Consider the following 27,999-nt stretch of genomic DNA (forward strand, 5'->3'; position numbering starts at 1 on the left):
GAAATGAAATGGCGCAGTATCTGTTTCACATATCGGCAGACACCTGAACCGCGCCGTAAGGGAAGGGATAAAGGAGGGAGTGAAAGAAGAAAGAGGTGGCCGTAGTGGAGGGCTCCGGAATAATTTCGACCACATGGGGATATTTAACGTGCACTGACATCGCACTGCACACGGGCGCCTTAGCGTTTCGCCTCCATCGAAACGCGGCCGCCGCGGTCGGGTTCGAACCCGGAAACTCCGGATCAGTAGCCGAGCGCCCTAACCACTGAGCCACCGCGGCGGGTGGATTAAAAGTTTCAGAACCTGAAAATTTGGTGACTGCAAGTGAAGACGAAGCGTCAGGATAGGCCAGCCGCCGAACCCAGGGTAGTAAGCGCAAATCGCGTTAAAGACGAGGCGAATAGCTTCACGCGCGTTCACACGCATTCAGCGCGCATGGTGAAGCGTAGAAGAAGAAGGGACTAAGGACCAGCCAAGCTTCGTGTGAAAGCGGTAAGCAAGACTGCACAGTTCACGGCGATACCTGAATCGTGCATTCTGTTCCCGCCGTGTCTTTTCGTGCAGGAGATTCCCCGCTACCTAGAGAGGGTGGCCGAATTTGGATCTTGCCAGTCAATATCTGCATTAAACGGGCTATAGAGAATAATCGGTGGAGTCTGATGTCGTATGGCGAGAATATTTCCCAGTCCAAGTGGCTTATGGAACAATTCCCAGGTGGTTCCAGTTGGTTCCAATTGGTATTAATTGAATTTCTAGTTGGTTCCGAGGGGAACTAACTGGGAATCGTTCCGTAAACCAGTCGGACTGCGAAAGATTTTCACCCAAAGCGAGATGAGATGAAACTCTTGTTCTATAATAGCAAACAAAGCTCCAAGATCCCACGAATCCGCCTATGCACATGTTTCGCGCTCGGTCAGAGACAGCTAGGGCCAAAAAGTTTACGCCCGCTGTCTGAACTATATAACTTTCTTGCGGCCGCGAAACGGTTCGCATGTGTGAATACCTAGCCGCGCTATTTTGCGCGGCAATTGCACATGCAATTGCCCTTGCATCTCGCCTGGTGCAGGGATACGCCTTGCGTGTTTACGCGAAGGAACGACTCGCGACGAAGTATTCGCCGTGTCGATGCCAGTGGCTGGCTGACAGACGCGATGTTTTTGCACCAACATCCGGAGGATATGCACATTAGAGTATATATCGCATTAAGAGTGTGGCAGCGTTCGAAAAAAAAAATTTTCTCTTGTCACAAAACATTTTCCTGTAGTATTTTATGACTTGAGAACAAATTCCTGTAGTAACAAAAAGATTTTCTGTAGTATTGAGCTGCAGTCTTCTGTCGTAACGACAGAGCCAGTTCTGTCGCAACAACAAGCAACAGACAACAAGTAATACTACACAAAAATCTGTCGTAACCACGAGACGACAAAAATATGTTGTATTTTGTGACCGGCTCTATCCTATTTTTCAACTTATTACGCGTCATTTACCTCAGCATGAATGGTTTTGGAGACATCTGCGCCGTGTTTGTGCACAATCATATCATTAAGAACAATAAACTTCTACTGTGTTATAGGAGCTATGCTGCCACGCATTTATTGGAATAACGCGGAGTGCACTAACCTCCTTCCACGTAAGAAGTATAATCGACTAAAGATAGAAGCCCACTTGCTTGAGTACGTACAAAGTAATCTACCAGCTTTGCTTGAGGGTCATCTGATACTCTGGAGAGCATTGTTCCGAAGTGCCCCGAGGAGAGTGGGAAACTGCATAGTGCAGCTGTGGCCTTCTTTCTTCCCTCTCTCCATCTACGATCACTAGGTTAATAATAATAATAATTGGTTTTTGGGGAAAGGAAATGGCGCAGTATCTGTCTCATATATCGTTGGACACATGAACCGCGCCGTAAGGGAAGGGATGAAGGAGGGAATGAAAGAAGAGAGAAATAGGTGCCGTAGTGGAGGGCTCCGGCATATTTCTCCGGATCAGTAGTCGAGCGCCCTAACCACTGAGCCACCGCGGCGGGTTGATCACTAGGTTTAAAAATAGTTTTCCTTTGTAGGATGCGATGTTAAATGGGACAATGCGTGTGAGCGTGTTATCTGGCAAAGTAACGTAAAGAGCACCGCCTACTCTAGCTACGTCTGTGTTGTCATCTCTGCCTGGTCATCGTGGGTATGTTTCTGGTTGGCTACCTAACGGAAATCCAGTGATCTTTCAAACGTTTTGAGTTGGCAGTCACTTAACATTCGTTTGAGTCCACTCTGTCCGCCACACCAAACCGTTTTTCAAAATACCGAGTAAAGCTCTTTCATAACAGCGGAAACAGCAAACCGAAACTCAGTCCATGGCCAGGAAAAATGGACGCCTCGCATGACGCAGCGATGACGTCACAAACATCACTATGAAACACTTGTATGCGCGTTTAATGGCTGAAGTAGCGATTGGAGACTATGATTAGTTTCATAATATGCTTGAGACGGCCTAATTAGAAGCCAAAAAATTTTGTTCCTGAATCTCCCGAGAGTGGGTTTTAATATGAGAGGAGTGTTTGTAACGTCGATTAGTAATGGAAGTATGAAGGCCATCGAAATGTCGAATTTTAAATTCCATTTGCTCCGGAATGACATGTAATATGGCTGCCAAACTTGGTGTATGGTATGGTATGGTATGGTATGGTATGGTAGGGTGTGGTATGGTATGGTATGGTATGGTATGGTGTTTCATGTCTTGAAGCGACTCGGGCAATGAGGGACGCCGTAGTGGAGGGTTCAGGATTAATTTACTCCACCTGGGTAACGAGAGAACAGCGTGCTGTATAAGTTGCATAGAGTATGGTAATCTCGAAAAACCCCTGAGCTGCCCTTTAAGCGCAGTGCGAAATTAATGTGCCTCAAACCTTGGTCGATTGTTTCCAAGTTCGCATTCAAAAATCTGGAAATACATACATTACCCATGCTTTGGTACAAATTCTTAAAGTGAAGTTATAAATTCAGTCGAATCGCGAAAAGTTTTGTTAGGCAGTAAAGAAGGCCTTCCTGCGCACGGCTGGCGGTGGGGATAGATAGAGGCGCGGCCGGTCTCGAGTAGGGTGTCTCGATCGAGGCACAAAATCCCGTGCAGGCTTGAAGTTGAAGTTGCACGCAACTCCATTCCTCTGGCTAGCTACTCCCATTTTTTTTTCTTTCTTGAAAGGAGAAGAGATGGGGGAGATGTAAGTATAGTCGATCTTTCCAGCTAGACCTTTAATTGCTCAGCAAGCAGCCAACAGTACACATAACGCAGTACTGCGGACAGTTGAAAAACTCACTGTGTAAGGAATCGTTTGCTTGGTAAGGTGGATACGAAATGCAGTAAATTTCAAAATCCTATATCTAATTGTATGTGGTAAGGTTGTTTCTCGGATGACGTCTAATACACCTGCACTTGGTGGATTAAATAATGTTATGCAGAAAGGAAAGGCAAATAACATATATAAAACGCTTCATGACACACGGGGTTGGAAGGGGGAATGGGAAAAGTTCGCGCGTACCACGCATGGTAAGGGACCCGCCTGAGTGGGTTCAAAATTCAAGTCACTTTTGCTCGGGACCGCGCTGCCACAACTTGCCACACGCCTGAACACTGATGACGTTCCTGCGAGCATATGTCCTTGTGCCTGAAAACAACTTCGACAAAAAGTGTGTTATACAGGGCGCGGATTTATTGGTGACTCTTGTAAGGGGTGGTCCTATTTTCGCAATGCATTTTTTTTGAGGGGGGGGGGGGGGGGCTGTCTTCTTCGGAAGAATGGTGTTTTTCGTGATTTCCTTCGAAATTGATTGCATTACAAAACATCTAATACGTCGTTTAGAGCAGGTTGCAGGAGAGACGTACAGATGGCCGCGATGGCTGGCGGCGACCTCGTTGGCCCGCTCAATGTGAACATTTCTTGCCAAGGGGGAGGGGGGAGAAGGGGGAGCATCCACTCGCCTGTCTCCTACTTCCCGCCTCAAAATCGCCACTCTGTCTGACGCTGATATTTTTTTGCTGCATCTAGAACTAACCTCGTACGAGGCAAAAGCCTCGGAAACCTTACTTGTCGGCGTTATTTGTGCACACGAAGCTGCAGTACCACATGTGCAACAACAGCAACGATACCGGAGAGTTTGTTTAGAAAAAAAAAATTGTGCATTTTTTTTTCTTGCGCAGAGTTTAAACGTGGTCCCGCCGCCATGTGGTCGTGCGAGACCAAAGTGGGAATCACTTGCCTGATCGTGATTTGTGGGGTGAGTTTCGTAGCAACACATACAATGTTCTTAATTATACGCCATTTAATTTGCTCTGCAAGAAGTGAATAGCTGTTCCAACCATTGACAAGCTCGTGAATAGTGCGTTTCCCATTCTTTTTCAGAGCGCGAACACAGTAGCGTTCGCAGCAGCTATCCTGCAATGGGAAGGTGAGGGAAAAAAAAAATTACAAGGCTTCCGTTCTCCGGTTCGTACTGGAAAAGATTACCGGCTCAAAATACTAGCCTGCTTAAAAAAAAAAATACTGGCAGCGGTGGGATTCGAACCCACGCCCCCGAAGAGACTGGTGCCTTAAACCAGCGCCTTAGACCGCTCGGCCACGCTACCGACGGAGGAAGCGAGTCTGTATTCCTATAGAAATATCATACGCCGCCTTTTTTTTTTTCCTCGAGACGTTTACGAGTGTTGTAGGTCTTACTAAGGGTCAGTGACTATCGCATGGATTTCAGTGTGTCTCGAAACGTAAATAGAACACTTCTGAGAATGCTTTTGTAGCAGCAAAGCAAACAACATCTTCCAGCGTTGCATTGCAGAACGAGAGGCCAAACAATGGCATGGCACCGGAATGATGGCTGAAGGATTCAGCCGCATAATGTTGGAATCTCACTGATAATGAGCTATTCTGTGCGACGAGGGGAGGGGGTTCTGATTTAGCTGTTGTCAGGCGTTAGCCAGAGCGACAGATACAACAAGTGTCATTCTGCGCAGCCTATGAGCTGCCTTCAGCAACGTTCCTTGCGGGCAACGGCGGGAAAGTTTGAAAAGGTCGGATCCAAGGTTCTGTAGGATCCATGCTGTAGGTGGGCAGCCCATAAATCAGCCGTTAGTTGACACTGGAGCAGACGCCTCAGGCAGCGTTTCATGCTCTCTCATGTTTCAGTATAGATGAAGGCGCCTTGTTCCAAAAAAAAAATAGCACTAAGGAGGAAAGAAATTACTAGAAAGGCGAAATCAAAAAGGAAGAATTGGAGGGGAAAAGAAATGGTATAGCGCCGAGTTTCTGAGCAGTGTAGAGCTCTTTATGAGTACAGCTCTTTATGAAAGAGCTCCGCAGTGGCCTTGCGACTGTTTGTCTCGCCAGGGGCAGATTTATGGGGGCACTGCCCGAGCAATAAACTTCATATAAAACTAAACATCAGCAAGAATCGCATGTTTCAAATGCAACTGCTACCCCGGCGTACCGCTCCAAAAGTGTCCCGTAAATCCACCCCTGGTGTGAAATGCAAATTTTTGTTCGCGATAAACACTGTTTAGTAAAATAATTTCCTTTCGTTGATTTTTCCTAACTGGGCGCCTTGATCCAATCCTTTTATGCAGAAATGGTGGTGTCTCTCACTTATGGAGTCATCTTTTTCGGGACTAGCATATTCGTCGTGATTCTGCTCTTCTCCGTCCTGGTGTCCGTGAGTATACAGGAATCGACCGTGTGCGCATGCATTCCGCAATTATAGTCGCATCTGTAGAAACATCGCAGTCGGCGTCTTGGGCATCGTAGGAGTTTACGAGTGCGCACCTAGAATCACTCAATGCCTCTAGCACGCTGCTTTTTTATTGCTTTGATACTGGTTTACAGTGTGTATGCAAACCCAACCAGGAGCATGCAAAATATGCAAAAAAATCACCTGATTAGTGCCTGCCCTCACTGAAGTGAAATGCGAGTTCTCGGGTGGAGCTGCTTCCTTGCTAGGATCTTTATAGGGTCATGCGGAAGGTTGGTCAACCGTTACAGGAAAAGAAAATGAACACAATTACACTGGCAGGGACAGATTTATTTGCAGCTCTGGAAGGGGGCCTCTTGAGGGGTAGGGTGGTCGTATTTGCGCAACGCACATTTTAAATGAAAATGGTGACTGTGCGGTTTTCCCAATAAAAATTTCTCTTTTCCTTTTTCTTTCTGATTCCTTTTTGAATATGTTGACTGGTACATTTTTGAACACAATGATGTCACATGGCACGTATAGGAGCCGAAATTCCAAACCGGTCCAGGAGATTCATCAGTCTCGGTCTCGGAGGGAAATCTCAGATGAACGTCAATATTGGCGTGAACAATGAGCGTACACCGTGCCTCAATATCCAATGCCTGTTATCTTCGGACATAGCCAAGTCGACAGATGCTCAAAAATTAACATTTCCGGCTTGTTTCTTGGGGTTTCTACGCCTATAATAGTGTGGAAGCCTGTCTTGAAGGAAGGGTTTGATTATCTGACGTCGTTACTACGTGAGAAACAGCACAGCGGTCGCGCACCACCACCGCCGCCATCTCTTTGGCGCGCCTCGCAGGACAGCCAGAAGGGCATGACGATAATGATGCACGCCTGCAAGACGCGGCCCCTCTTTCTGCTCATCTTCCTGGGCCTCTTCAACGCCGAGGTAATATGTGCTCTGTGCATGTCCTATACTAACGCACGGAATCACTACGAAGCTTTGAAATCGCAAGCTGCAGAACACATTGCAACCTTGAGGACCTGCACACCGAGAAGAAAGTAGCTCGAAAATAAGTCTCAGAGCTTTTATTCCCATGCTACTGCTGACTTGGTTTTATCAGCCCTATCGATTCGCGTTAAAGAATGAAACTTTCAGTCACGCATGTTCTTGCTCCACGGTTTTCTGACTTGTTCTCTCATACAGGGCGACGTTTTTTAGTACTGCGGCTTGTCGGCGCAGTCAAGTGTCAGATTGAAAAACCAAGCTCAGGACAACACACATGTGCAAGCCAGCTACGCCTCTCACATCCGAAATACGTAGCGAAGTCTACAATAAGTTCACGGCGCCCACGTTAGATGAACCTTATATTGGCTTTAACTTTTTGCCAATATTAGGTTGAAACATGAAAGCAGGGTGCGTTGCTGGGCCAGTTGGTTTGGCATTGTGAACACTGAAGCGAGTGCGCTGTCTCGTCCTCCCTGCGTCCTTCGTCTGCCAGCGCTTCAGTGTTCACAATGAAACATGAAACTCAAGCGCGGTTTCTGCTCTTCCTCTATGTGGCGAAGTACAATTCTGTGATATACAGACTTTTCGTAGAGCAGTCCATTGGGTTTTTATGAAACGGTGTGGCTGCGTCTGTAAAGGTGACGTAAATGCCTTAATAGCTAGAGGCGCGTGTCCGGAAACTCTGCACACTATACTCATCCTGTCTACCGCCATTATTACAGTTCACTGGCTGGATCCCTGTGTACAACTGCCGTATGTCTTCTTTGGTGATGAATTGTAATAGCCGTTAAGTTGATCTCAGCAAAATCCTTAATTTAGACAGTAGTTCTAGCTTCTTGTGCACAATTGTAATAAATATTCGATATACATGTAGTTTCGTAAACATGTTGTGATACGCCTGTATTGCGACGAAGCATGGTACGTCTCTCTTTTGCTCAATCATGCTACAAGCTCTGAAATTCACTAGCCTCGTTCTGGGAAACAAATGTGAACTAACGACTTGTCTGCGCTTGCCAGCTGAAAAATAATCAGCTATGCACTCGGGTGAGGCCAACGACCCAAGCCAACGCGACGTTTCTGTTAGATACGCAGCTAGGCCGTCATATAGGTGTGCTCGGCGACAGATTTTTCTGGCAATCAAATGAAAGGTACAGGGGCGAAGCCTCTGCAACTATGTCACTCCGCCATAGTTCGGCTATAGTGCCTAGATTATTGCAGGCAGTATAGTGCGGCCTCAATAAATACGCGCCGCAAGGTGCAGCTTGCTTCGCAGTTTCGGTCGCTGAAACAGGTGGCGCCATCCGTGGAAGCTTCTTAGAACTGAGCACGCCTAAAAATTGTTTGAATCAAAGAAACAGTTTTTTCCGTGATCCTCGAACGTTGAAAATGTACATTTATGGTAGAGTTATGTCCTAAATAACAAGTGCTACCAATGTGCGATGTCTTAAGCTGAAAATAAGAACTGCAACCGGGAACTATACATTCGCTGCGTTGAAAGAGAAGGCGTGTTTCGACGCTGTGTCCTTGGCTCCATTGCCAAGAAAAATCGCGTAGTGCAGCGAAGTTAGAGGAGCACCAATTGCTAATGCAGTTCTCGTCTCTAAGTTTAGTTTCACGAAATACCCATGCTGAGAATCTACTTTCTGACTGAATATTGAATACTAAAACTCTCGCTACAGAACGCCCTCTCTTTTTTCTCTTGATTGCATACGACGTGAGAGAAGCTGGGCAGCTATATACTCAAGTTAGGGAAATAATAGTGACTGTGCAGTACAGAGCAATCACAGCGACAGCTATGATTATTTATTTTGTTCCATTTTCCTGCGAAATAAACTTTGGTCGAGCACATTTATATAGGTAGGCTAATCTTAACGTTTTCGCATTCATAACGAAGGTGAATAATACCCCTGTTACACGGGCGTTTTCAACGGCAGTTCAGTTGACTCTCAGTTGAACTGAACGGCAGTTAGCGGTGTTACACGGCAGTGCTAACTGCCGTTGAAATCTCAACGGCAGTTGAGTTCGACTGAGATCGGGGGTCCCAGTTGAACGGCCAACTGACAAGATGGCGACCTAGGGACCGAAAAACTTGCCCTCTTACTGGATTGTCTTGGCTCAGTGTGCTTCGAACCCGTAAATTTCTACCGCAAAGCAAAAACTACACAAAAATAATTGTCACTATAGTAAAGAATATATACACTACGATCATTTACAACAAGAAAAAAAATGCACACACTGCTTTTTTCTTATTTAAACTTCGCTCTAGATGCGAGGTCATGTGGTTAGAGTGCTAACTGAACTGAACGCGAAGTGCTCGTGTAACAGCTGGCGATTCCAGTTGAGTTCAACGGCAGTTGAAATCCTCAACTGGCGGTTAACTGAACTGTCGTTGAAAACGCCCGTGTAACACGGGTATCACGATGATTCTGACTATATATGTGAGGGTGCACTATTCTTGTTTTCCCACTGCTGACTGTGAATGACAACGCCGTCGCGACTGACGTTAGCGTGCCTCGACGTTGCAGCTTCGCGGCGTGATCGAAGTCAAGTACGAGAGGCCGGGCGTCGCAACGCAGGCACGCGCACCGGGCCCATCGGTAAGCGCGACGACGGCGACACACTGCGCCACGTTGCCGTGAGCGCTTAGATCCTTGGTTCTATTAAGTTCAGTTCTGTGATTACATATTTATTCATATTTTTGCACTAATTGCCCAACACTGCTTAGGGTGACAGATGTGTGGCCGGGGTTTGAGGTGTAAGGAAAATCAGTCAGAAAGGCCAAATGCAGAAAAACAAATGTAGCTTCTCTGCGCGCGCGCGCGCGCACGCACACACACACACACACACACACACACACACACACACACACACACACACACACACACACACACACACACACACACACACACACACACACACACACACACACACACACACACACACACACACACACACACACACGCGCGCGCGCGCGCGCACGCGCACACGCACACGCACACACGCACACACACACACGCACACACACAAAGAAGAGGTGACCTTAAATGCGGTCAACAGGAAAAAATAAAATAGACCAGAGTCAAAGAAATACGAATATCAGAACGTTGAAACGCGTACATGTATCAGCAATGAGTACATACGTAATAGAGCACACATGAAAGCACCGCTTACTTATATCAGGAAAGCCTAATGTCTGTATTACATTAACCGGCACGACGTTCCAAGCTTTAATACCATTAAGCTGCGATATTTTTTAACTGTAAACATTGTGAATCAAAGTATATATAAAGTTTTAAGACGCGGTATCTTTTCGTGTACGTCAGTTAATGGCCCCAAACGTTCAGACAGACGGGGAGTATATATCTTGCAAGGCGGCCGCTATCAACCTAAAAGATTTATTTGCATGAACTAATCTTCGGTCGCATTTCGATGAAGGCGATACCCGCCGCGGTGGTTCAGTGGTTAAGGCGCTCGGCTACTGATCCGGAGTTCCCGGGTTCGAACCCGACCGCGGCGGCAGCGTTTCGATGGAGGCGAAACGCTAAGGTGCCCGTGTGCTGTGCGATGTCTGCGCACGTTGAAGAACCCCAGTTGGTCGAAATTAATCCGGAGACCTCCACTAGGGCACCTCTTTCTTCCTTTTTTCTTTCACTCCCTCCTTTATCCCTTCCCTTACGGCGCGGGGCCATTTACTTTCCCCATGAACCAGTTTTCAAAAACGAATTTGAAATTCTAGAGACTCGTGTACTGTGCAATGTCTGCGCACGTGAAAGAACCCCAGGTGGTCGAAATTTGAGGAGGCCCTCACTACGGCGTCCCTCATAGCTTGAGTTGCTTTAGGACGTTAAAACCCCATAAACCAAACCTAACCTTCTCTATACTGATGCATGGTAAGTGTAAGAAAAATCGGATTAGACAGGTTGTTACACTTTACAGGTAAGCTTATTATGAAATGCTTTCTCTTCCTAGAGACACGCCTTCGTGTGTCTGCAAAATCCACAGAATATGTCTCCCACAAAAAAGTTGCTAGAAATCGTACCTATAGTTATGTCCCTCCACATGATTCTTGTGGTGGAATCCGCGATTGAGCGACATTTAAGTTTTTCTGGCATTAAAGCTTCCTCTCTCTTTCAGCTACGCTCTCAGCTGCGCTCACACCAGGTGCTCGCCGCTGCCTCCGCCGCCGCTCAGGTAGTCTTTCTTTTTGTCTGCTGAATCATGCGTCCTGGACATCGGAGCTCCGCTTAGAATAATGCGTGCATTGATGCACGACGCGTTGCAGTTTCATTTTATCGTACGCATAATTTAATTACTACAGTCACTTCTGATCCACGTTCAAGCGTTTCCATAAAAGAAAACTTCGAGCTTGCGGCACTGAGGCTTAGTCGTCAAAGGTTACACACTAGGTATGTTGGTTAGAAAAATCCGGACAGATTTTGGTGCCAGTGGTTTGTTTATGTTACGGTCGAATTCTAACGTTATTAGACCATCTAACTGTTGTTGGTGGTAATTAAGCATACAAGTGAAGGGAAAAGAGGTGCTCGTTATGGCATATGCATGACGGAAGCCAACAGGCACCGAAATCAAGGAACATAGGAGAATGACTTTTTATTTTTTAATTTCAGTTTTTCATCAATGGGAGAATAATAAAAGCAAAAAAAGAGACAACCACACGCCACCGGTGGGATTGCAAATAGAATCACTCCATCTGAAGCTTAACTGATTACTGCGGTCAATTACCACCCCAGAAAAGTAACTGAATAATTACAGAACAGTAATCGATTACTGCTGCGTTACTTTTCATCGTTTTCACTTGGTCATCGAAATCAAAGCTTCGATGAAGTAGCTCGCCTAATTAGTGCTGGTTATCCAAGTACATTTATTTCCAGCATTTGTGAAAGATTGCTCTACAAAACAACAGAGACAGAAAAGCGAAGAACGAAGCGAACAGCCAGGTTTTTCCGTATTTCCACGGGCTGTCGCCCAATAATAAGAAGACGGCAAATAGATAGCGCAGGGGGGCGCTGCAAGCAGCCGTCTCGACTAGGCTAGGTGATGGCTAGGTGGCTTGAGCCACCGCCCGGCTTAAAGGGTTCAGCCTTATCCATCCATCCACCGACCAAGACGCACGCTCGCATCGCTGCAACTGTTTGAAACTTTCTGGCCCCAACGTTTTTGGGCTAGGCTTCCAAAAATGAATGGAACACCACCATCATGTTCCTCGCCACCTGTGGACAACGGTTTCAATGCTTCCGCGTTGAAGACTACCCCAGGAAACCATTCCGATACATCGGATACGCCTACCGCCGATGCCGCCAACATGGCTCCCGGGCAGTCTCGGCAAGACGCCGCGGCAACATCACTCCGCAGCGGCAGAGATAACGCGGCGCAATCTATCGCTGTGCTTGACGCCGACGCAAGCATGACGGATGATGATTCCAGCCTTGTGGCTGCGGCGATACCCGTCTACAATCCTTTCTCTGTTCTTTCCACGGAAAACGTGCCTGGAACTAACCCTTGTCAGGTAGGATCTTGCATTTTTTTCATTTTCGAAATTTGCCAAGCAACCTAGGGTGAGGCGCTTTCCGTTGAACTCAAGAAAAGGCTACCTTTGCGAACAAACGACGTGGCGTGAAGCTTGACCGCTTCAGACAGCTATAAATGCTCGCTACACGGATGAGCATTTTCGGTCGCAGAGCTCTGTCTCGGCGCCCATGGTCACCACACTGGGCAGAATCGATCACTTCGCTGATAATGACCATTCTGAAGAGGACGATTGGCAGCCTGTTAGGCGAAAGAACAAAGGTACAGCTGCCGATTCAATCAGTGTTAAACACACTGCGATAACTAAGCTAACCTCACCTGGACAACTAGGCACGCTAGCTTTCAGGCACGGTCTCTTCAAAGAAGCAATCAGTTTGCAGTCGAAATATCGCATACGCATGCCAGGGACCATCTTCTCGGACTACAGTCTCTCTTTATTTCTGAAAAGGCGACACCTATACAGGCTTATGGAGCCATTCGCCCCGGCCAGATCCGCAGTGTTCTTAATCGTGTCAAACTGGCTAACAAGCGAACAGCTCGGTGCCAACCTCACGTGCTACTCGCGCAAGATAATTAAAGGGGTCGGGAAATGTTTTCCAAAAAATTTTGAATCACGTGTGCATTTGGAATTCTGACCCTTCATTCTATACTATACTTCGGTTCGTTTCATCGTCCGAGTTGACTGAATAGCGAAAAAACTAAATTTTGGTTTCCCAGCGCGTTCCTCCTCAACTGTACAGCAAACGTCATCTTAAGCAGTCAATAGGAGGCTTCTGTCGTCAACACAACATGGCGGCTTTGCGCGGTTGACCGAGGTCATTGCACCATATGGACTCGGATGTGGCGTCAAAATGACGTCACGCCAGGTTATTAAAAAAGCGTCGATCTTCCCGAGTTGCACCGTCGCCTGCTAGGACGGAGTCTGTTGTTGGGCTGCCACATGCATGAAAACTTGGCCGGTGGGCCACACCGGCCGCCGCTTGCGAAGTGCCGCCAAATACAAGCAAGGACACACGGAGCGGCAAGCATCTATGCGCCGCTAGACTCAAGCCCCGCCCGCAGCCGGTGTAACACTTCGCCACCGCACGCCGTTGCCTGAGCGCTGCTTGGCTACCTAAGTTCGCACCAGAAAAGACAAAATAACAATGTTATCAGAAAGACTGCCTGCTGTACTCGAGCGACGACAAACCATGCCTACCCAGGTAGCGAGCTTTCGGCAACTGCGCTGAACGCGGGCGCGCCGGGCAACGACCTGCGCTGCTGTCTGGCTGCCGTGGTCGTCGCTAGGCCTACAGCCTGTAGGAGCGCGAGCCGGACCGCAACGGCGGGGCAGCTAGTGGCAACTGCAAGGCAGTTGTGACAAAAAATTTGCTTGTATTGCAGTTTTTATACTTCTACCAGCAACTCGGTACTGTTGAACAATCCTCAAAAATGATCAATTTTTCGCACTTCTCTATCCCAGAGTCTATTATTTACGTCAAGAACAATATTTCGCTCATTTTTATGACGCTGGCGGACGAGATACAGGCTAGCCGGCTGGCCTGCAGGCTCGGTGTATATCGCGTTCGCCCCAGAAAAGACAAAACAGCCATGATACAAGAAAGGCTGCCTGCTATATTCGACCAAGGGCAGCAGCCGAGCTTTCGGCACCGACGTCCTGGTCCAGGATCGCGATCTACGGATCCAGTAGCCAATGAGCAGGCATGCCTTGTTCTCTCGCGCGCTGGCCACACCGAGCTTGATACTTCCGTGTGGTTCACGCAGACGCAGGAGGTAGGGAGTGTGCGCCTTATCTTAGAAGGTGACCAACAAGCCTTTTTTTTAAGTATTATCCCACTGTTAAGCACAACACATAAAAAAACTTAAACATTCCCCTATGCACCCTGGTTTCGGTGACTGTTGACTCCCTAATAAGTTTGTCAAACGAGCCCCTCATTTTCCTTTAATTGTCTGCTAAAAGTTTAACGAGGGTCTCGGTTCTGGCAGTCTTGATGCCATATGTAGCATAAGTGGGCTCTCGCACAGTTTCCGCCCTCGCCGTTAGATGACGTTCCACGTCACACTCGCGGTAATACAGGACGTGCTACGTCCGCCGCTATGGACGAGGGTGGCGCTGGTGAACATTCTCAAGGCTTGCTTACACCCAATAAACATAAATACCTACGAGAGCAGCAGATTGGACAGCCGTCGCCGTAGCTCTGTTGGTAGAGCACCGGACGCGATATTCGGAGGTCGTGGATTCGGATACCACCGGTGGCATGGTTGTCTTTTCTGCTGCTTTATAAGTAATTTTCTTTAAGCGATAGATTTTCTAAGTATTATCCCACTGACAAGCACTACACATTAAACAAAAATTAAACATTCCCATATGCACCTTGGTTTCGGTGACTGTTAGCTCCCTTCATATATAAGTTTGTCAAACGAGCCCCTCATTTCCTTTATATATATATATAAGATACCACATCAATTTGGTTTCTTCTGCAGCGTACAAACTTGGCAAGGTCTGTGCAATGCTTCGAAACCGAAAGCACGAGTGATGCTCTGGGAAGCACGTCACCAAGTACACAAAATGCAGGAGCAAACTTATCCTTACGATTCCCCTCACCTGCAATAGTGTTTACAATAGACAAACCGGGAGATGCTATAAAGACAGGGCCTAAAAACACAACTTGAAGGTAAAAAATAAATCCGGCGGTTTCTTGGCATAATACTGTAACAGCTGTGGTTGTAAACCGCTGTTCAACAAAACCAAGTTTCTTGCATACGGCAAAGACAAACTGGAGCGAGAGATTATCCAAGCTTTTCTTGTTTCTAAAGCGGGGGCTAAAGCAGAAGAGAAGTGTGTCAGCACACTCTCGGTTTCACTCCTTGATAAAGAGCTGTGATTTCTGGACGGACACGTGCAGGCTGTTTCTTCCTCTCTTTTTTTGTGAAAGGTGATTGTGCCGTCTTTTCTGCGATTTTCATATCTCTTGATTACGCTTTGACTGAGATCGATTTTTTTTCATCTTTGGCACTGTTTTGCTACGAATGGCTTTAAATGTCTACACTGTCTGCACTTTTTTCCTTATTCTATTTTGTCGTAGCCTGGCGAAAAGATATACGATTCTTCATTGATAACTACGGGTTACTTGTTGTTTAGTCCAGGTTATAAGCCGGCTTTATATCGATTTTCTTGTTTATTACTGTGCAGGACTGTGGCATGTGCTGTTAGTAAACAATGACTGCACAGTGAAATAAAAGTTTATTGCTTGATCGTGTGATGTGCATGGGCGATGCTTCTACCTATAAAATGTGTTCCTTTGAAGCGAAATGAATTAATTGGTAGCCAGCGCCCACGCCATCTTTGCTCTGTTTCTAACAGTTCAAGGAAAAGGCGTTTTCTTTTATTACAACGAATTAGCTAGGCACGACGTATTGCAAGAAGCATTCATAGATGAGGCCAGCTACACCAGCAACGAATACCGCGGAAAGCGCAACACGTCAGGTAATCATGCGCACCTTCGTGCGCGGCCGAACTATTTGTCGCAATCACATCGTCACGGACGCTTCGCCCCTGTAGCCTTTTTTGCAAAGAAGTAATTGATTACCGGTGATCCGGCGGTCGTTACGGGTAATGGACTGAACTCCACGAGAAGGAAAGCGTAGTAGGGGTTGGCAGAATGTTAGGTGGGAAAATCAAATTAAGAAGTTTGCGGGGATAAGCCACAGCTGGCACAGGAGCGGCTTAAATGAAAGGATATGGGAGAGACCTTTGCCTTGCAGTGGTTTTACTCAGGCTGCTGATGATGACGATGATTTCGGTGATAAAATTTCTTTGCTCGTTCCTGTGCAGCTCGCCAGCAACAGGACCGTTGCCTTGAACAGCATGGTGATGCGCCGACAACTAGTAAGCGTGATAACGTCAGCAATGCATCTCATATGCGAGCGTCTTACGACGTCATATGTCTTGAGCACAAATGACCTACGCTAACGTGGCATGACTAAGCACCTCGTTTGTCGCTTGTGTCTTTGTCGAAGGGAGGGTCACATGCTGTAAGGAACCTGCGCTGAAGTCTCCCACTCTGATCGCATCCAGTGATTTCAGGTAGAATTCGACCGATGAATGAAAGTGTGTGGGAAGCAAAGTCAGTAGTTATATATTACAGCTCCGGCACCACTGTCTGTGAAAACGAGCTAGAGCTGTGTTGATCTCCTTACTCGTTATTTCTTTTGAATTTTTTCCTTGTCTGTTACACTCATTTTTATTTATTTATTTGTCTTGAGGTGTAAGCAACTCCTTATATCGGTACAACGCTATTGACTGGTGTCTATTGACTGTGATCTTTGATGAGGCGTCAAACCTCACTGCAGTTGAATTTGGGTTTCGGATTACGTGGTTATCCTACCATGTGTTGTGTGTCGGAGGTGCCTTGACTGCAACACAGCAAACCCCCCCCCCCCCCCCCCCCCGTCCATAGAGCATGCGTGGTCAAATTACCTGTAGGCTGATATCTCTTTCACCGGTTACGCAGGACGGCATTGACGAAAATGGGGAGGAAGTAAGTATTATATTTATGTATTTATTTCCGCTTAGTAGACAAAGAGCGCTGTGTTAGGAGCATTTTACGTCGAAGTGAGTGAAAGACGAAATTTCCGGAAATGGAGAGACGAAAAAAAAAAAAAGCGGGAATAGATGTAGGCTCTTTATAATCTATAATGTCCAGCTCGGGCGTAACGAAGAGAACCGCGCGAATCGTATACGAATCTAAGATTTTTTTGTTCGATTCTGGTTCGATTCCAGAATTCTAAATTGTATTTATTTGAATGCACATTATGTTCGGATTTGATGGCGCAAAAAGATTTTTACGTCCGAGTCAGCTCGTGGAGTACTCTTGTGACAAACGCTTGGCTGTCACAAGCTGTCATGCCTTTTGGGACGCCTACACAAGGGACTTACCTTGCGCTCTTTATTCTCTCCCCTCCTCTTTCTCTCTCTCTCTCTCTCTCTCTCTCTCTCTCTCTCTCTCTCTCTCTCTCTCCTTTCTCCGTCGCGACAGCATGTCATAAAGTTGGACCCGGTAAGCTCGTTTCGATGAATGTATAGAGATTGAACACAACGCTATTTGCGTTTCGCTACCTCGATCGGGTTCTGCGAGGTGCCGACTGCGCATGCGCAGATGGCGTCCATAGGGGCACGCACGTGCTACTGCGCAGGCGCTGTAGGTTCCCCGCGTAAGCGGATCACGGCAGGCAGCGGACCGCGGCTCGCGCTGTGCTAAATCTATCTAGTCACTGGATTTCTCTGAATGTTAAAAAAGAGCGCTGTACTTCTTTTAGGCGCGGCCAAGTACCACGCTTATGCTACAAATTGCTGTTGTACAAATCAACATATATTATTGTTTGAACCATGACTCATCCCCATCTAAGTGATGTTCTGTCACACTATCTGATTGGCATTTTTTGATCCCAGTTTAGTACATTCTGCGAGAAATGTAATCTGCAGTTTACCGAATGCTTCGACACGGCGGTGTGCTTACGAGTAATGTGGTGGTCACAAACAGCACTTCGCTTATCACACGTTTAACAAGCTCCTTCTAAAACTTGCAGGATGTTATTATGTACCTGTCCTGCGGCCTGTTCATCTGCAACGTCGTCATTGATGTAAGTACCTTCCCATCAAAAATAAATCAGTTTATTGGCTACACGAGTCGGTAATAGTTCTATGATTTCAGTGTCTAGCAGTTACTGCATGTATGTCATGTATTTGTTTTCTATGAGCTGTCCGTATAGATACAGACTTCAAGTTTCTTCTTTTCTTTGTCTTTTTAGTCAAGAGTATCGCTAAAAAATTTGAGTCTACTAGTAGGTTACTTCTGCGCGCAGGGTATCTTTCAAAATTCACAAATATTTCTTCCAATAAAACTTGAAGTCCATGTACCAGGCATTATTTCTTCTTCGTAATAATTATAAAAGGACAATATTGCTTCTGGTTGTATTCTTATCCGCGGGAACGCCACTTGAACTGATCTAGGAAAACCTAAAAGTTCCCAAGTGGGAACTTTGTTTCTTTCCAGTATAGCCTTGTAACTTATTGGTCGCACTAAGCTTAACTGTTATGTCTCTTTACCTTCTAAAATTGAACATGCAGCCGCCGCGGCGGCTGAGTGGTTAGGGCGCTTGGCTGCTGGCCCGAAAGACGCGGGCTCGATCCCGGCCGCGGCGGTCGAATTTCGATGGAGGCGAAATTCTATAAGCCCGTGTGCTGTGCGATGTCAGTGCACGTTAAAGAACCCCAGGTGGTCGAAATTTCCGAAGCCCTTCACTACGGCGTCTCTCATGGCCTGAGTCGCTTTGGGACGTTAAAGCCCCATAAACCAAAATTGAACATGCGGATTAGAAACCGGAGTTCTGTAGGTCCAATGTCACTTCCATTACCAGGCATTCTGGACAAGCCCTTGGCTACCTCCATGTGGCGCATCGCTTTTAATACTCAAAAATAGCGTGTTGACATCATCGGTGACGTAAGAACAAAAGAGAATGACCGAGTGGTGGCAGAACAGAACGTGATAGAACAGAACGTGCTTAGCGGCACTGACTGGACGCTGTCCCGAATTCCTGCAGAGTAATGCTCCTTTGCCAGGCGTTCAGTGATTCTCACAAGAATTTATATAGGGCCCATGGTTACCGATTTTTACACTCCTAGAATATTTCTTAAAAACTGGCTTAAACCGAATTCTGTTGTAATGCAACCTGCCATTTCCGTGTTTTCATAAAGTTATGAACATAAGAAAGTATTCTATGTCCCGCACAAAAGCTAGCGCTACAGGAACGTAAAAAAAGTTGTAAGTGGAAAACTGTAGGGTTTAGCGTCAAAAGTCACGTGAGGGACGCCGCAGTGGAGTGCTGCGGAGTAATTTTGAGCATCTGGAATTTTTCAACCAGCTGCTTTTGTATTTTTCTCCATCAAAGTACGGATGCCGGGACCCGGATTGAACCCAGCAGCCGAACGCCAAAGTACTAATGAGGATCTTTAAGATATTAGAGCGAAGTGAAATTGTACACCCCGAAACCCGTATCCGAATTTAAGGAGGGTCTTTAAGGTATTAAAGCGAAGTGAAATTGTACCCGAATTCGTATCCGATTTAAGCTTAACAGATATCACCTGATTTTTTCATCGCCGCCCCCCCCCCCCCCCCCCTCCTCGTCCATTGCGAAGAAAAATAAAATTCGAAAATGAAGGACCCTAAAAATCTACCACAGATCTCTAGGCTGAACAACTTGCGATGCACTCGAAAGTAGGGCTGTTAGTCAAGCGATGATTTATAGTGAGGTTGCTAATAAAATAATTCATACAAAACCACAATTGGAAGCTAGGGAAGCTACTATGCGTTCGAACAACGGACACGGTTCACACTGCATGCTAAGAAGTCACAAGGTGACATTAAGTATAGTTTGAGTATAGCGCCTGCAATTTACTGCAGTGTTAGCCAAGGAGGTGCTTTTCTATACAACGCGACTCCTTCACCAAGGCGCAATTCAATCCCACTCCTCCTGTATACCTGCATCTCTACCCGCCTCAGTGGCTCTGTTGCTTTGACTTTCGAATTGCGGTGTGGAATGTCGCGGGTTCGAATCCCGGATGCAGCGGCCGCATTTTGACGGGGCGAAATGCACTAAAATCCTGTGCGATGTCCTCAGCGCGCGTTAAAAACTGCAGGTGTTATAAAATAATCCGCAGTCTACTACACTACGGCGTCGCGTCCTTCACAGCCCGTATGTGTCGCTGCGGGTCGTTAAACTCCGCGTAACATTAACAGCACAACTCCACATGTACAACCCGCTTGGGCGCGTATGTCCACGAGGATTATGCTGCAGGTAGCTAGCAAGCAAATTTAGACTGTACAACCGCTGACTATTTTATGAAACTTATGTCATCGTATCCTGGCTCTGCTGATATACTCTCCTTTTCCAGGCTTTTGTCGTGAAGCGGCTCAGCGTGTATGCGGCCAAGATGAGCTCGTTGCCCTTGCCCGGTTCCGGTTCCAACCAATAAACGGAGGGTGGTCGGCTCGGACGGTGGCGAGGGTTGGGAGCCATGTACCTAACGTGATTCTTGCTCCTGCATTTCTGTGCTCGCCCAATTTCGACACATGCGTTGCTTCAGGTTTATCTCAGACTTACTTGAAACTAGATAGACGTGTTGAGGCTACATTACGGGATTAAAAAGAGAGAGAGAAAATAGCGGGGATGAGATAGTAAGGTTTCCAGGAATATCTTGCCGATCTAAAAAAAAAGTTCTACCGATGTGACCAGTATAAGACCCCATTGTAAATCAATGTTACTTTATGTGCAGTTCACATTTACCTTTTTCATTATGCGCGCATACTATTGTATGATTTCTGCCAGTATGCGACCCCATTTTACACTAACTTTGCTTTTAATGCATTTCGATTTCATCTTTTTTTATTTTTTTATGTAACTATTGTATAATTTTCGTCGGAAAGGTTTTGTTCGGAGTTTGTCTCGTTGCTTATCGGCTCAAGTTCTGCCCAGTAGGCTAAGTGCCCAGCTGATTCCCGTGTATGTTTTTCTGACTGAATCCGGCGAAATAAAGTTGATCTGAATTAAAATATGTGCGGCGTGGTTCAGTCGCTATGGAAAGCTAGAGAAAAAAATATGCCATGCGTCGCATGACGAAACTGTTTCATACCGTTTTTTGGAATGGTGGAATGGACTGGTCTTGAGCGCATCTCCTGTCCAGTTTCTAGTTTGCTACCCGGGGAGCGGTTTTTTATAAGAGCTTCCAGATGAGCCCACTCTGCGCATGATCGATGGTTGCCCAGCGACGGAGATGCATCGCAGCCTTTTTGCCCCATCTTTCCTTCGGCTCCGTCGTCGACAAAATTCATGCTTGTGCTTGCCTTGGCTGCGCCCTCAAGTGGCGCGAAAATCTTAGCACTACCTGGCTTCATGCTGGTAGCATACGCAACACGATAAAGCCGATGTGGACTTGTCGAAATCAGTGATTAAAAGGAAGATTGTGATCGAGATCAAGATCGAGGGAAAACCACATCTGCGGGTGCCATGTGCAGCGTAGACCATGCAGTGCAGTGATCGCAGTGGTATGTCGTACTTTGTTTGTCATGGGTTTCCAGGAGTCATGAGGTCGGTGCATGGAGTTAATGAAGAGATGATGTCAGTTTTTTAGAGTTCAGTTCTTAGGCTTCCGTTCCTGCGTTACGCGTCGTAATCGGCGTTGGCGTAGTTGTCTGCGTTGTTCGCGAAACCGGTTGTCCAAGCAGCAGAGCGATACGCCACGGGAAGATCCCGGAGGGTCGCTAGCAGCATATACGCCACCTGCCAGCGGTGGCAGCTGGCGTGTGAAGAGCTGGGCTCAAGTTTCGCATTACTAACTATGGTAGTCGTCCGCCAGTTTTTCTACGAACAGAAACGCTGCATTCTAGTACACTCTAACGCTGCTGAGCGTATAGCTTGCTTTTTTAGCGCCATCTATTGCCACGAGCAAAAACTGCAATGCGGATTCAATCCAAAGAAATATCCAAGCCAAGCCTCAGCCTTTCCGTTCTTGTAATCTTCAGGAGCCGGAGCGAGTTTTCTTCTTCCTTGATTGCCTTTATATTTTAACATGTCTCGAAGAAGTGTTCTTTCGAATGCTCATGTGATCTCTATGTTGTGATCTCTATGTTCACCGTGGATGACAGCACGTGCACCAGTGTGGCGTCTGCATCTTTACGATGTCGTGGTTCCGTATCGTGCTGCCATCTAGTGACAAACACTGAAAGCGCTGGGCTGCACATCTTTTACTTTCTGACAATTGAAATTAGTATATTACTGTTTCCAATGAAGAAAAAAAAGGTGTAATGTTTAACAAAGTGAAAAAGCAGGCACATCACTAAAAAAGTATTCGACAAGTGCAGTTGCTATGGCGATAAACGTACACAACGTTACTTAGGCTTAAAAGGTCAAAAATCACTTCAGTATCTGAAAAACAAGGGACATTTGTCGCTAATATTTTGGCGTGTGCGTGAGAGTAGGCGAAATAAAAGCGAACCGCTACCATTTGAGCGAGCTATTGCGTAAGACAATCCAGCGGCGACATGTATTTATTCCGAAGCGGGCGAGCTGGGCGCCGCCATCTTGTCAACGCAGCACGTAGCGTCCCACGTTGCGTACGCTACGCTATGCTTTATAGCGGGCGTACGTCCGCAACGACCGGCTAGATACGTTGCGTTCTGCGCATCGCACTTGTTACCCGCAGTGTCGTTGCGTACGCAAGCTCACTGCGTACGTCCAACTAAAAGCGTCTAATGACGCTCACACTACGCGCGTTTTCTCGCTGCGGTTGTCTTGGAATGTGGAGAGAGGAGGCGCTGAGGGAGGACCAGAACGAGCAGAAAGAGAAGGGGATAGTCACGTGACACTAGAGAAGACTGGAAAGCGCACCCTGCTAGCTCCCCTCCCGTCGCCCTGGCAAAGCAGCCGCCGAGTGCCCCGGCCGGCCGGGGCCGGCCGGCCGGACGCGCGCGGCCTCCGCCTCCGCCGACGGGGTCACTGAACTGGGACCGACGTCACGGTTCACGGTCGGCGCCCATTGGCTGTTCTGGTCACCGGCACGGGAAAAATAGGTACCGAACCCATCGCTCCGCGGGACGGGAGAGCAGGCTGTCCGCGGGAGAAAAACCGGCTTGGGCGGGAAGCGGCACGCGGGAAACGCCCGGCGTTGCGCGTTTTCCCGCTAATGTGAGCGCCCCTGTACCCGTCGGGTTAGTGCTTACACACTAAAAAAAAAAAAAGCATTTGATTCAGCGAAAATCCTCGCAACCATCTCACCTTGGTGTTGGCCCAGGGGAAGACCATGGCCAGCACGAAGAGGCCGATGAAGGGGCCCGACGCGCTGCTGTGGACCACCATGATCAGCTGCGCATGCATGGAAAGGGGATGATGGGAAGCGCGGTTCAGGGACGTGTGTGTTCCGGGCTGAAGAAGCACGTTTACTAACACTTTGTCCTGCCTTATATGAATGCGCTTAGATGTAGGTTGTGTTGTTTTAGTTGATCTTTAGCATGCTCAACGAGAAGTGACCAAAATGTACCAGGTGTAGACAACAACAACAACAACAACAACAATAATAATAATAATAATAATAATAATAATAATAATAATAATAATAATAATAATAATAATAATAATAGGTTTCTGAGGAAAGGAAATGGCGCAGTATCTGTCTCATTTATCGTTGGAGACCTGAATTGCGCCCTAAGGGAAGGGATAAAGGAGGGAGTAAAAGAAGAAAGAAAGAAAGAGGTGCCGTAGTTCTTATAAACGTGGTTTTATAGCGGGTCTTCGATCACATGGCGCTAGCTTCCTGTAGCTTGATATATGCTGACTCAGTATACCTTCTAGTCGTTTTGGTCAATCCCATGGGCTAAAATATACGCAGGATACAGGTGCATCTACGCTGCGTTCTAAAGCACAGAGCCTTTGTTCAGTTTGGTGCCATTAATGACAACAAAACCACACTTGCGATTCCCGTTTTTCGTTTTGTGTAGCGCTTATTTAAACCTTATATCAAATTTGTTTAAAAGCTGTCGGCCTGCGAACGATATCGGGCTCGCATAATAGTAGATGCCGTATACACCGAGCGAAGAGCGAAGTGAGAATGAGCTGACTTACACGAACTGCTGAACTGATGTAGGGAACGGCTACCGCCACTCCAGTCATCATGGCGCCAAAAAGAAATGCTGCAGACACAAATGAAGGTGACAAAGTGTTGGCAGTCACGGTACTTCAATAATTCAGTTATGGCTAATCAGAAGTATACTGTGATACTGATAGATCTGATTACGAAACTCTCGTAAAGGCAAGCGTGACATCGTCGCGTATAGCGGAGTCGACGATGGGCAGTGTGACGCCGCGATAACATTCGAACTCCTGAAATAACCATACTAGCGGCGGAAATGACGATAGTAGCCGACGGTCTTCAAAGCTATAGTGACACGACAACGCGTCTGATGCTATATATGCGTGGTACGTATCTCTACTACGCAGGGAATTCTGAGAAATTCGGGGTATTAAATTGCGTGTTGATGGGCTTGTATGGGATTCCGTAGCAGCAGGCCTTGTATAGATACAGGCTGGTTCAGTTTAGATAGGTTAGAAAGATTACACGTGACTAACTATTTCAAATGACCACACGGCTCTCATGTCCGGTGGTGAAGTAATTGTGCCTTGAATAAAGGAGTGAGGCAACTAGTATTTATGGCGTGGATGATATAGTCAGAAAATGTATAGCTTAGTAATTTCGTCCTGGTTCCATTGTAGGTATGTCGTAAGTGCCCAGAAAAGGCGGAGATGTGGCCACTGTAGGTAGGTACTGTAGATATACTCACCGAGAGACTTGATGGTCATGCTCGAGCAGCCTTCATTCATGACAATGAAGGGTGAGAGGATGTCCAAGAACACGGAGGCGGAGAGGGAGTTGATAGCGGATGACACTGTGCTGAAAATATGACATGCTCAAGCGAGTCAAGAAATCCGTCTGCGCTATCATCTTCGGCCTGATGGGATAGCGTGACGCGGAAATACCTGAGTGTGGCACTGACAACACCGGCGAGAAAAAGTCCCGTGAGGCCCGAAAACGCGGTGAGCCTCTGGTTGATGTAAAAAGGGATGATCTGGAAATAAACGAAGACACCCGCTTGCGCTCACCTTCATGGTGCATCGCGAAACGCAGCGAAACTAAGACCTATATAAACGTATAAGTATTTTACTGGTTCCATTCCATTCTCGTTTTTCCATCATTTCTTTATTGACCGACACCACCACGCGCCCGCTACATCACTCGGCTTGGGCGAATGACGAAGAGCGAACGCTAGACCAAGGGGTGAAGAAAAAATGAATGGAATGATTTTTCACGACTGTACTATCCCTGCCCAAATTTTCGACCATGTTATAGCTTAATAATCACAGAATCGTACGATAGTGCTAGTCTTTACGATAGTCCTAGATTTACGCACTCCAGTCGTCGGTCTCTGGCAGTGCGAACAAGCTAACAAGCGTGCAGGTGCCCACAAAAGTTTTTCGGAACACGAAAATTACGACAAAGCCTAATTACTCGGCAGCCTAAGCACGCAGCCATGAACTGAAGGGTGTGTTTTGTAGTTCACCACGCGACCTGCTCAATGCAGCTAGCTCCAAGTGCTTGACTACTCTTCTAGTCAGCGAAGGAATTGACGTTTTTCTTGATTTCGGCGTTCCGAGAACTTTTATGGGCACCTGTACATTGAATTAGGGTCGTAAGTAGGCGCGTCGTTTTATGTCTGCTCGGTTTGCGCTGCTAATACAAAGTTCCGCAGTCCGGGCAGATGCGTTCCCCTCGCAAAGCTTGGTCCTTACTCACCTCCTCGATGTTCTTGATGGCCCCGGACAGGAGCGGGTCGCAGTCCTTGTACCAGTACACCAGTGCCATGGCCACCGCGGCCAGGAGGAACGTCGATATCACAAGAAGCGCGCTACCCAAGAACGCCGTCCTGTTCAGGGCGGGAAAGATGAAAGCAGCTCCCGGTTCCAAAGCGGTGATTGTGGGTTCTTGCCAAAGAGATAACTTCGAGCTAAATTTTACTTGAATATTTAAGGAAGCCAATAGTCATCGAAACTGAGGACAGCATAGTGTAATCGTTTTTTTTTTAATTCGTGGCATTCAATAATGAGAAGTTAGTAGCGCAATCACTTTATGACTGAAATTCAATCCTTATGCCACTAGTGTTACTAGCCATGGACATTACCTCATTTCATCCCAACGGATTGGGGAAACAGCCAAGATATAGATTTAAGATAAGGAGTACATATTCATTAGCATCCGTCTGTGCGCAGTCAGCGGCTACATCTCTTCCTTTGTAGCCGTTGGCTGCGCTTGGGTAAGTAACGAGGTAGAACTAACACACTTGCGCAATTACTCCCTAATCTTAGTTTTGTTAGGTTTTTGATGTCTAGTATTTTAGTCAAAAACTATTTTAAAGTCTCGATGGCAGACTACGCGGTCCCCTAATGGTGTACCGGACAAATAATAAGCCGCTCCGGAATTGAGGCAGACTTGAGACACTTCACTTCGAGCAGGCTCAAACGAGCACTGCACCTCTTCCATGCCCATTTTTACACGCGTCTGCGCAGCGAAGTTCGACGTTCCTGTGTTGTTGCAGTGAAAAATCGATCTCTAGCATCATGCCAACACGGGAAGCACGGTTCTCCATAGCGCGAGCGGGCCGCCGTTGTACACTTAGTCACCATTTCTCTATATACGACAACTTTTGGCCTTATTGTCGATGAGCTTCTATGTATTTTCTCCTCTGGTTTCACATTACATGATTTGTTCATGTCGTAACCGGTGGACACAGTTTAAAAATTTTTTATACCTAAAATTCAGATGACAAACGTTTTACAGAACGTTTGTTTTACTAAAGAGACCGGAGTGATGGCCTAATTGTTTGAATGTGCATCTCGCATGCGGGGGTGTGAGGTTCGATCGCCAGCGCACCACCGTGAACCAACCCGACGTTTTACCGACGTGTACAAGCTTTCTCTGGCGTGGTTATCGGTTTTTCTGGGTCCAAATGCTTGGGGGAAATGGTCTCTGATCCCACTTCGTGAAGGCCAGACACGTTAGACGTGGCGTGATTTGACTAAGCTGCCCTTGCGCTATTAAAATGAAATAATATTCTACTTCTTGCTGTACCAACCACTCGCCCGTGCATGAAAACTATATCGCCTTCACGCAAAACACATTTGTCATTCCGTTACTCCCTCTAATACGTAACGTGTTTTCTTTGCTTTAAAATTCAATAACATAAATCAGCTTTCCTGGTACAGTCGTTTTTATTTAGTTCTGTTTTGACGGTGCTTTCGTTCAGCCTTCGAGACCCGTCCGACGGCGCAATTTTTTTTGTTATGGAACGTCCCCTGTAAATTAGCTATAACAATGTGTTTTTCAAGCACCGAAATACACTAAACTCTCTCTCGCTCTTTCTCTGCGTCGTACTGAGCGCACGCCTCGCTTACGATTTGCAAATAACTGTCCAGGCAGCCAGTAAGACAAGTTTTAACATCGCTACAGAACGGGACACGAACACATCGCGCTGCCAGCCAGAAACACACGCGGCGAAAACACTCGCGCGTGCAGAACTGAGATCGCACCTTTGGGCGTCCCTGAGCGTCTTTGCGGACGCGTACCGTTGCACCACCATCTGGTCCATGCCCATGCGGTAGGCGTGTCCGGCCAGCAGACCCACAGCGCAAGCCCACACGTTCTCGTCGTTGGTGAAGTCAAAGCTGGCCCTGCACATAGCAACTATAGTTGTCGACTGTCAGTCTTGTTTCGGCGGCGTGCGTTGGGCACTTTTATTTTTCTTGCCCATTATAACATACGTCAGTGTTGTCTTCCCTTGCTGACGAGTCTGAGTTTTCCGAAAAAAGGCAGGCTGAACTCCTCTGCGTTGCTGAGATTTTGCTCATAGAACAATCGGAAAGGTTCACCCAGAAAAATCTTGGCGCGTAAACGTGAGTCATAAAACCATGGAGGGAGTGGTCATTTGCACGATGTTCGGTTCCGCGTCGGTTAACATCGCTTAAACGATCGTGGTTGACACTCTTTAGATGATGTTTTAAAAGCAGATGAAACCTGCGAGTGTGGGCCGTGATCTAGTCTTTCTAAACTAGCGAACAAGACCAAAACGTTTCTGT

The 27,999-nt window shown here is 46.9% G+C and overlaps 2 protein-coding genes and 1 non-coding gene across 6 annotated transcripts in view; 1 reads left to right on the forward strand and 2 right to left on the reverse strand.

Annotated features, from left to right (window-relative positions):
• The window catches only part of LOC144125479 (sodium-coupled monocarboxylate transporter 2-like), a 53,133-nt gene that overhangs the window by 6,523 nt on the left and 18,611 nt on the right, over positions 1-27,999 (reverse strand). For both annotated transcript variants that reach the window (XM_077658869.1, XM_077658870.1), the window contains exons 7-12: positions 27,454-27,594; positions 25,664-25,793; positions 24,850-24,938; positions 24,654-24,763; positions 23,938-24,005; positions 23,095-23,181 (exon numbers count right to left, since the gene is read on the reverse strand). In XM_077658869.1, the coding sequence (XP_077514995.1) occupies positions 23,095-23,181; positions 23,938-24,005; positions 24,654-24,763; positions 24,850-24,938; positions 25,664-25,793; positions 27,454-27,594 (625 nt within the window). The remainder of the gene's footprint in view (positions 1-23,094; positions 23,182-23,937; positions 24,006-24,653; positions 24,764-24,849; positions 24,939-25,663; positions 25,794-27,453; positions 27,595-27,999) is intronic.
• LOC144123489 (uncharacterized) lies at positions 420-20,869 on the forward strand. Of its 3 annotated transcripts, XM_077656306.1 has the most exons (12): positions 420-492; positions 4,189-4,265; positions 4,391-4,436; positions 5,605-5,690; positions 6,568-6,657; positions 9,243-9,314; positions 10,852-10,908; positions 16,097-16,150; positions 16,776-16,802; positions 17,301-17,321; positions 17,851-17,904; positions 20,216-20,816. In XM_077656306.1, exons 2-12 carry the CDS (start codon positions 4,212-4,214, stop codon positions 20,294-20,296), a joined length of 642 nt encoding a protein of 213 aa, XP_077512432.1. In that variant the 5' UTR covers positions 420-492; positions 4,189-4,211; the 3' UTR covers positions 20,297-20,816. The 3 variants fall into 3 exon arrangements, with proteins under 3 accessions (XP_077512432.1, XP_077512434.1, XP_077512433.1); XM_077656307.1 differs by lacking the exons at positions 420-492; positions 4,189-4,265; positions 4,391-4,436; ... (3 more) ...; positions 10,852-10,908; positions 17,301-17,321 and adding an exon at positions 11,843-12,241; XM_077656308.1 differs by lacking the exons at positions 420-492; positions 4,189-4,265; positions 4,391-4,436; ... (4 more) ...; positions 16,776-16,802; positions 17,301-17,321 and adding an exon at positions 11,341-12,241 and having other exon boundaries at positions 20,216-20,869.
• On the reverse strand, positions 4,533-4,614 carry TRNAL-AAG (transfer RNA leucine (anticodon AAG)). Its single transcript has one exon. It is a non-coding gene; the product is annotated as a tRNA-Leu (tRNA).

The sequence above is a fragment of the Amblyomma americanum genome, chromosome 3, assembly GCF_052857255.1.
Source record: "Amblyomma americanum isolate KBUSLIRL-KWMA chromosome 3, ASM5285725v1, whole genome shotgun sequence".
Taxonomy (NCBI): domain Eukaryota; kingdom Metazoa; phylum Arthropoda; class Arachnida; order Ixodida; family Ixodidae; genus Amblyomma; species Amblyomma americanum.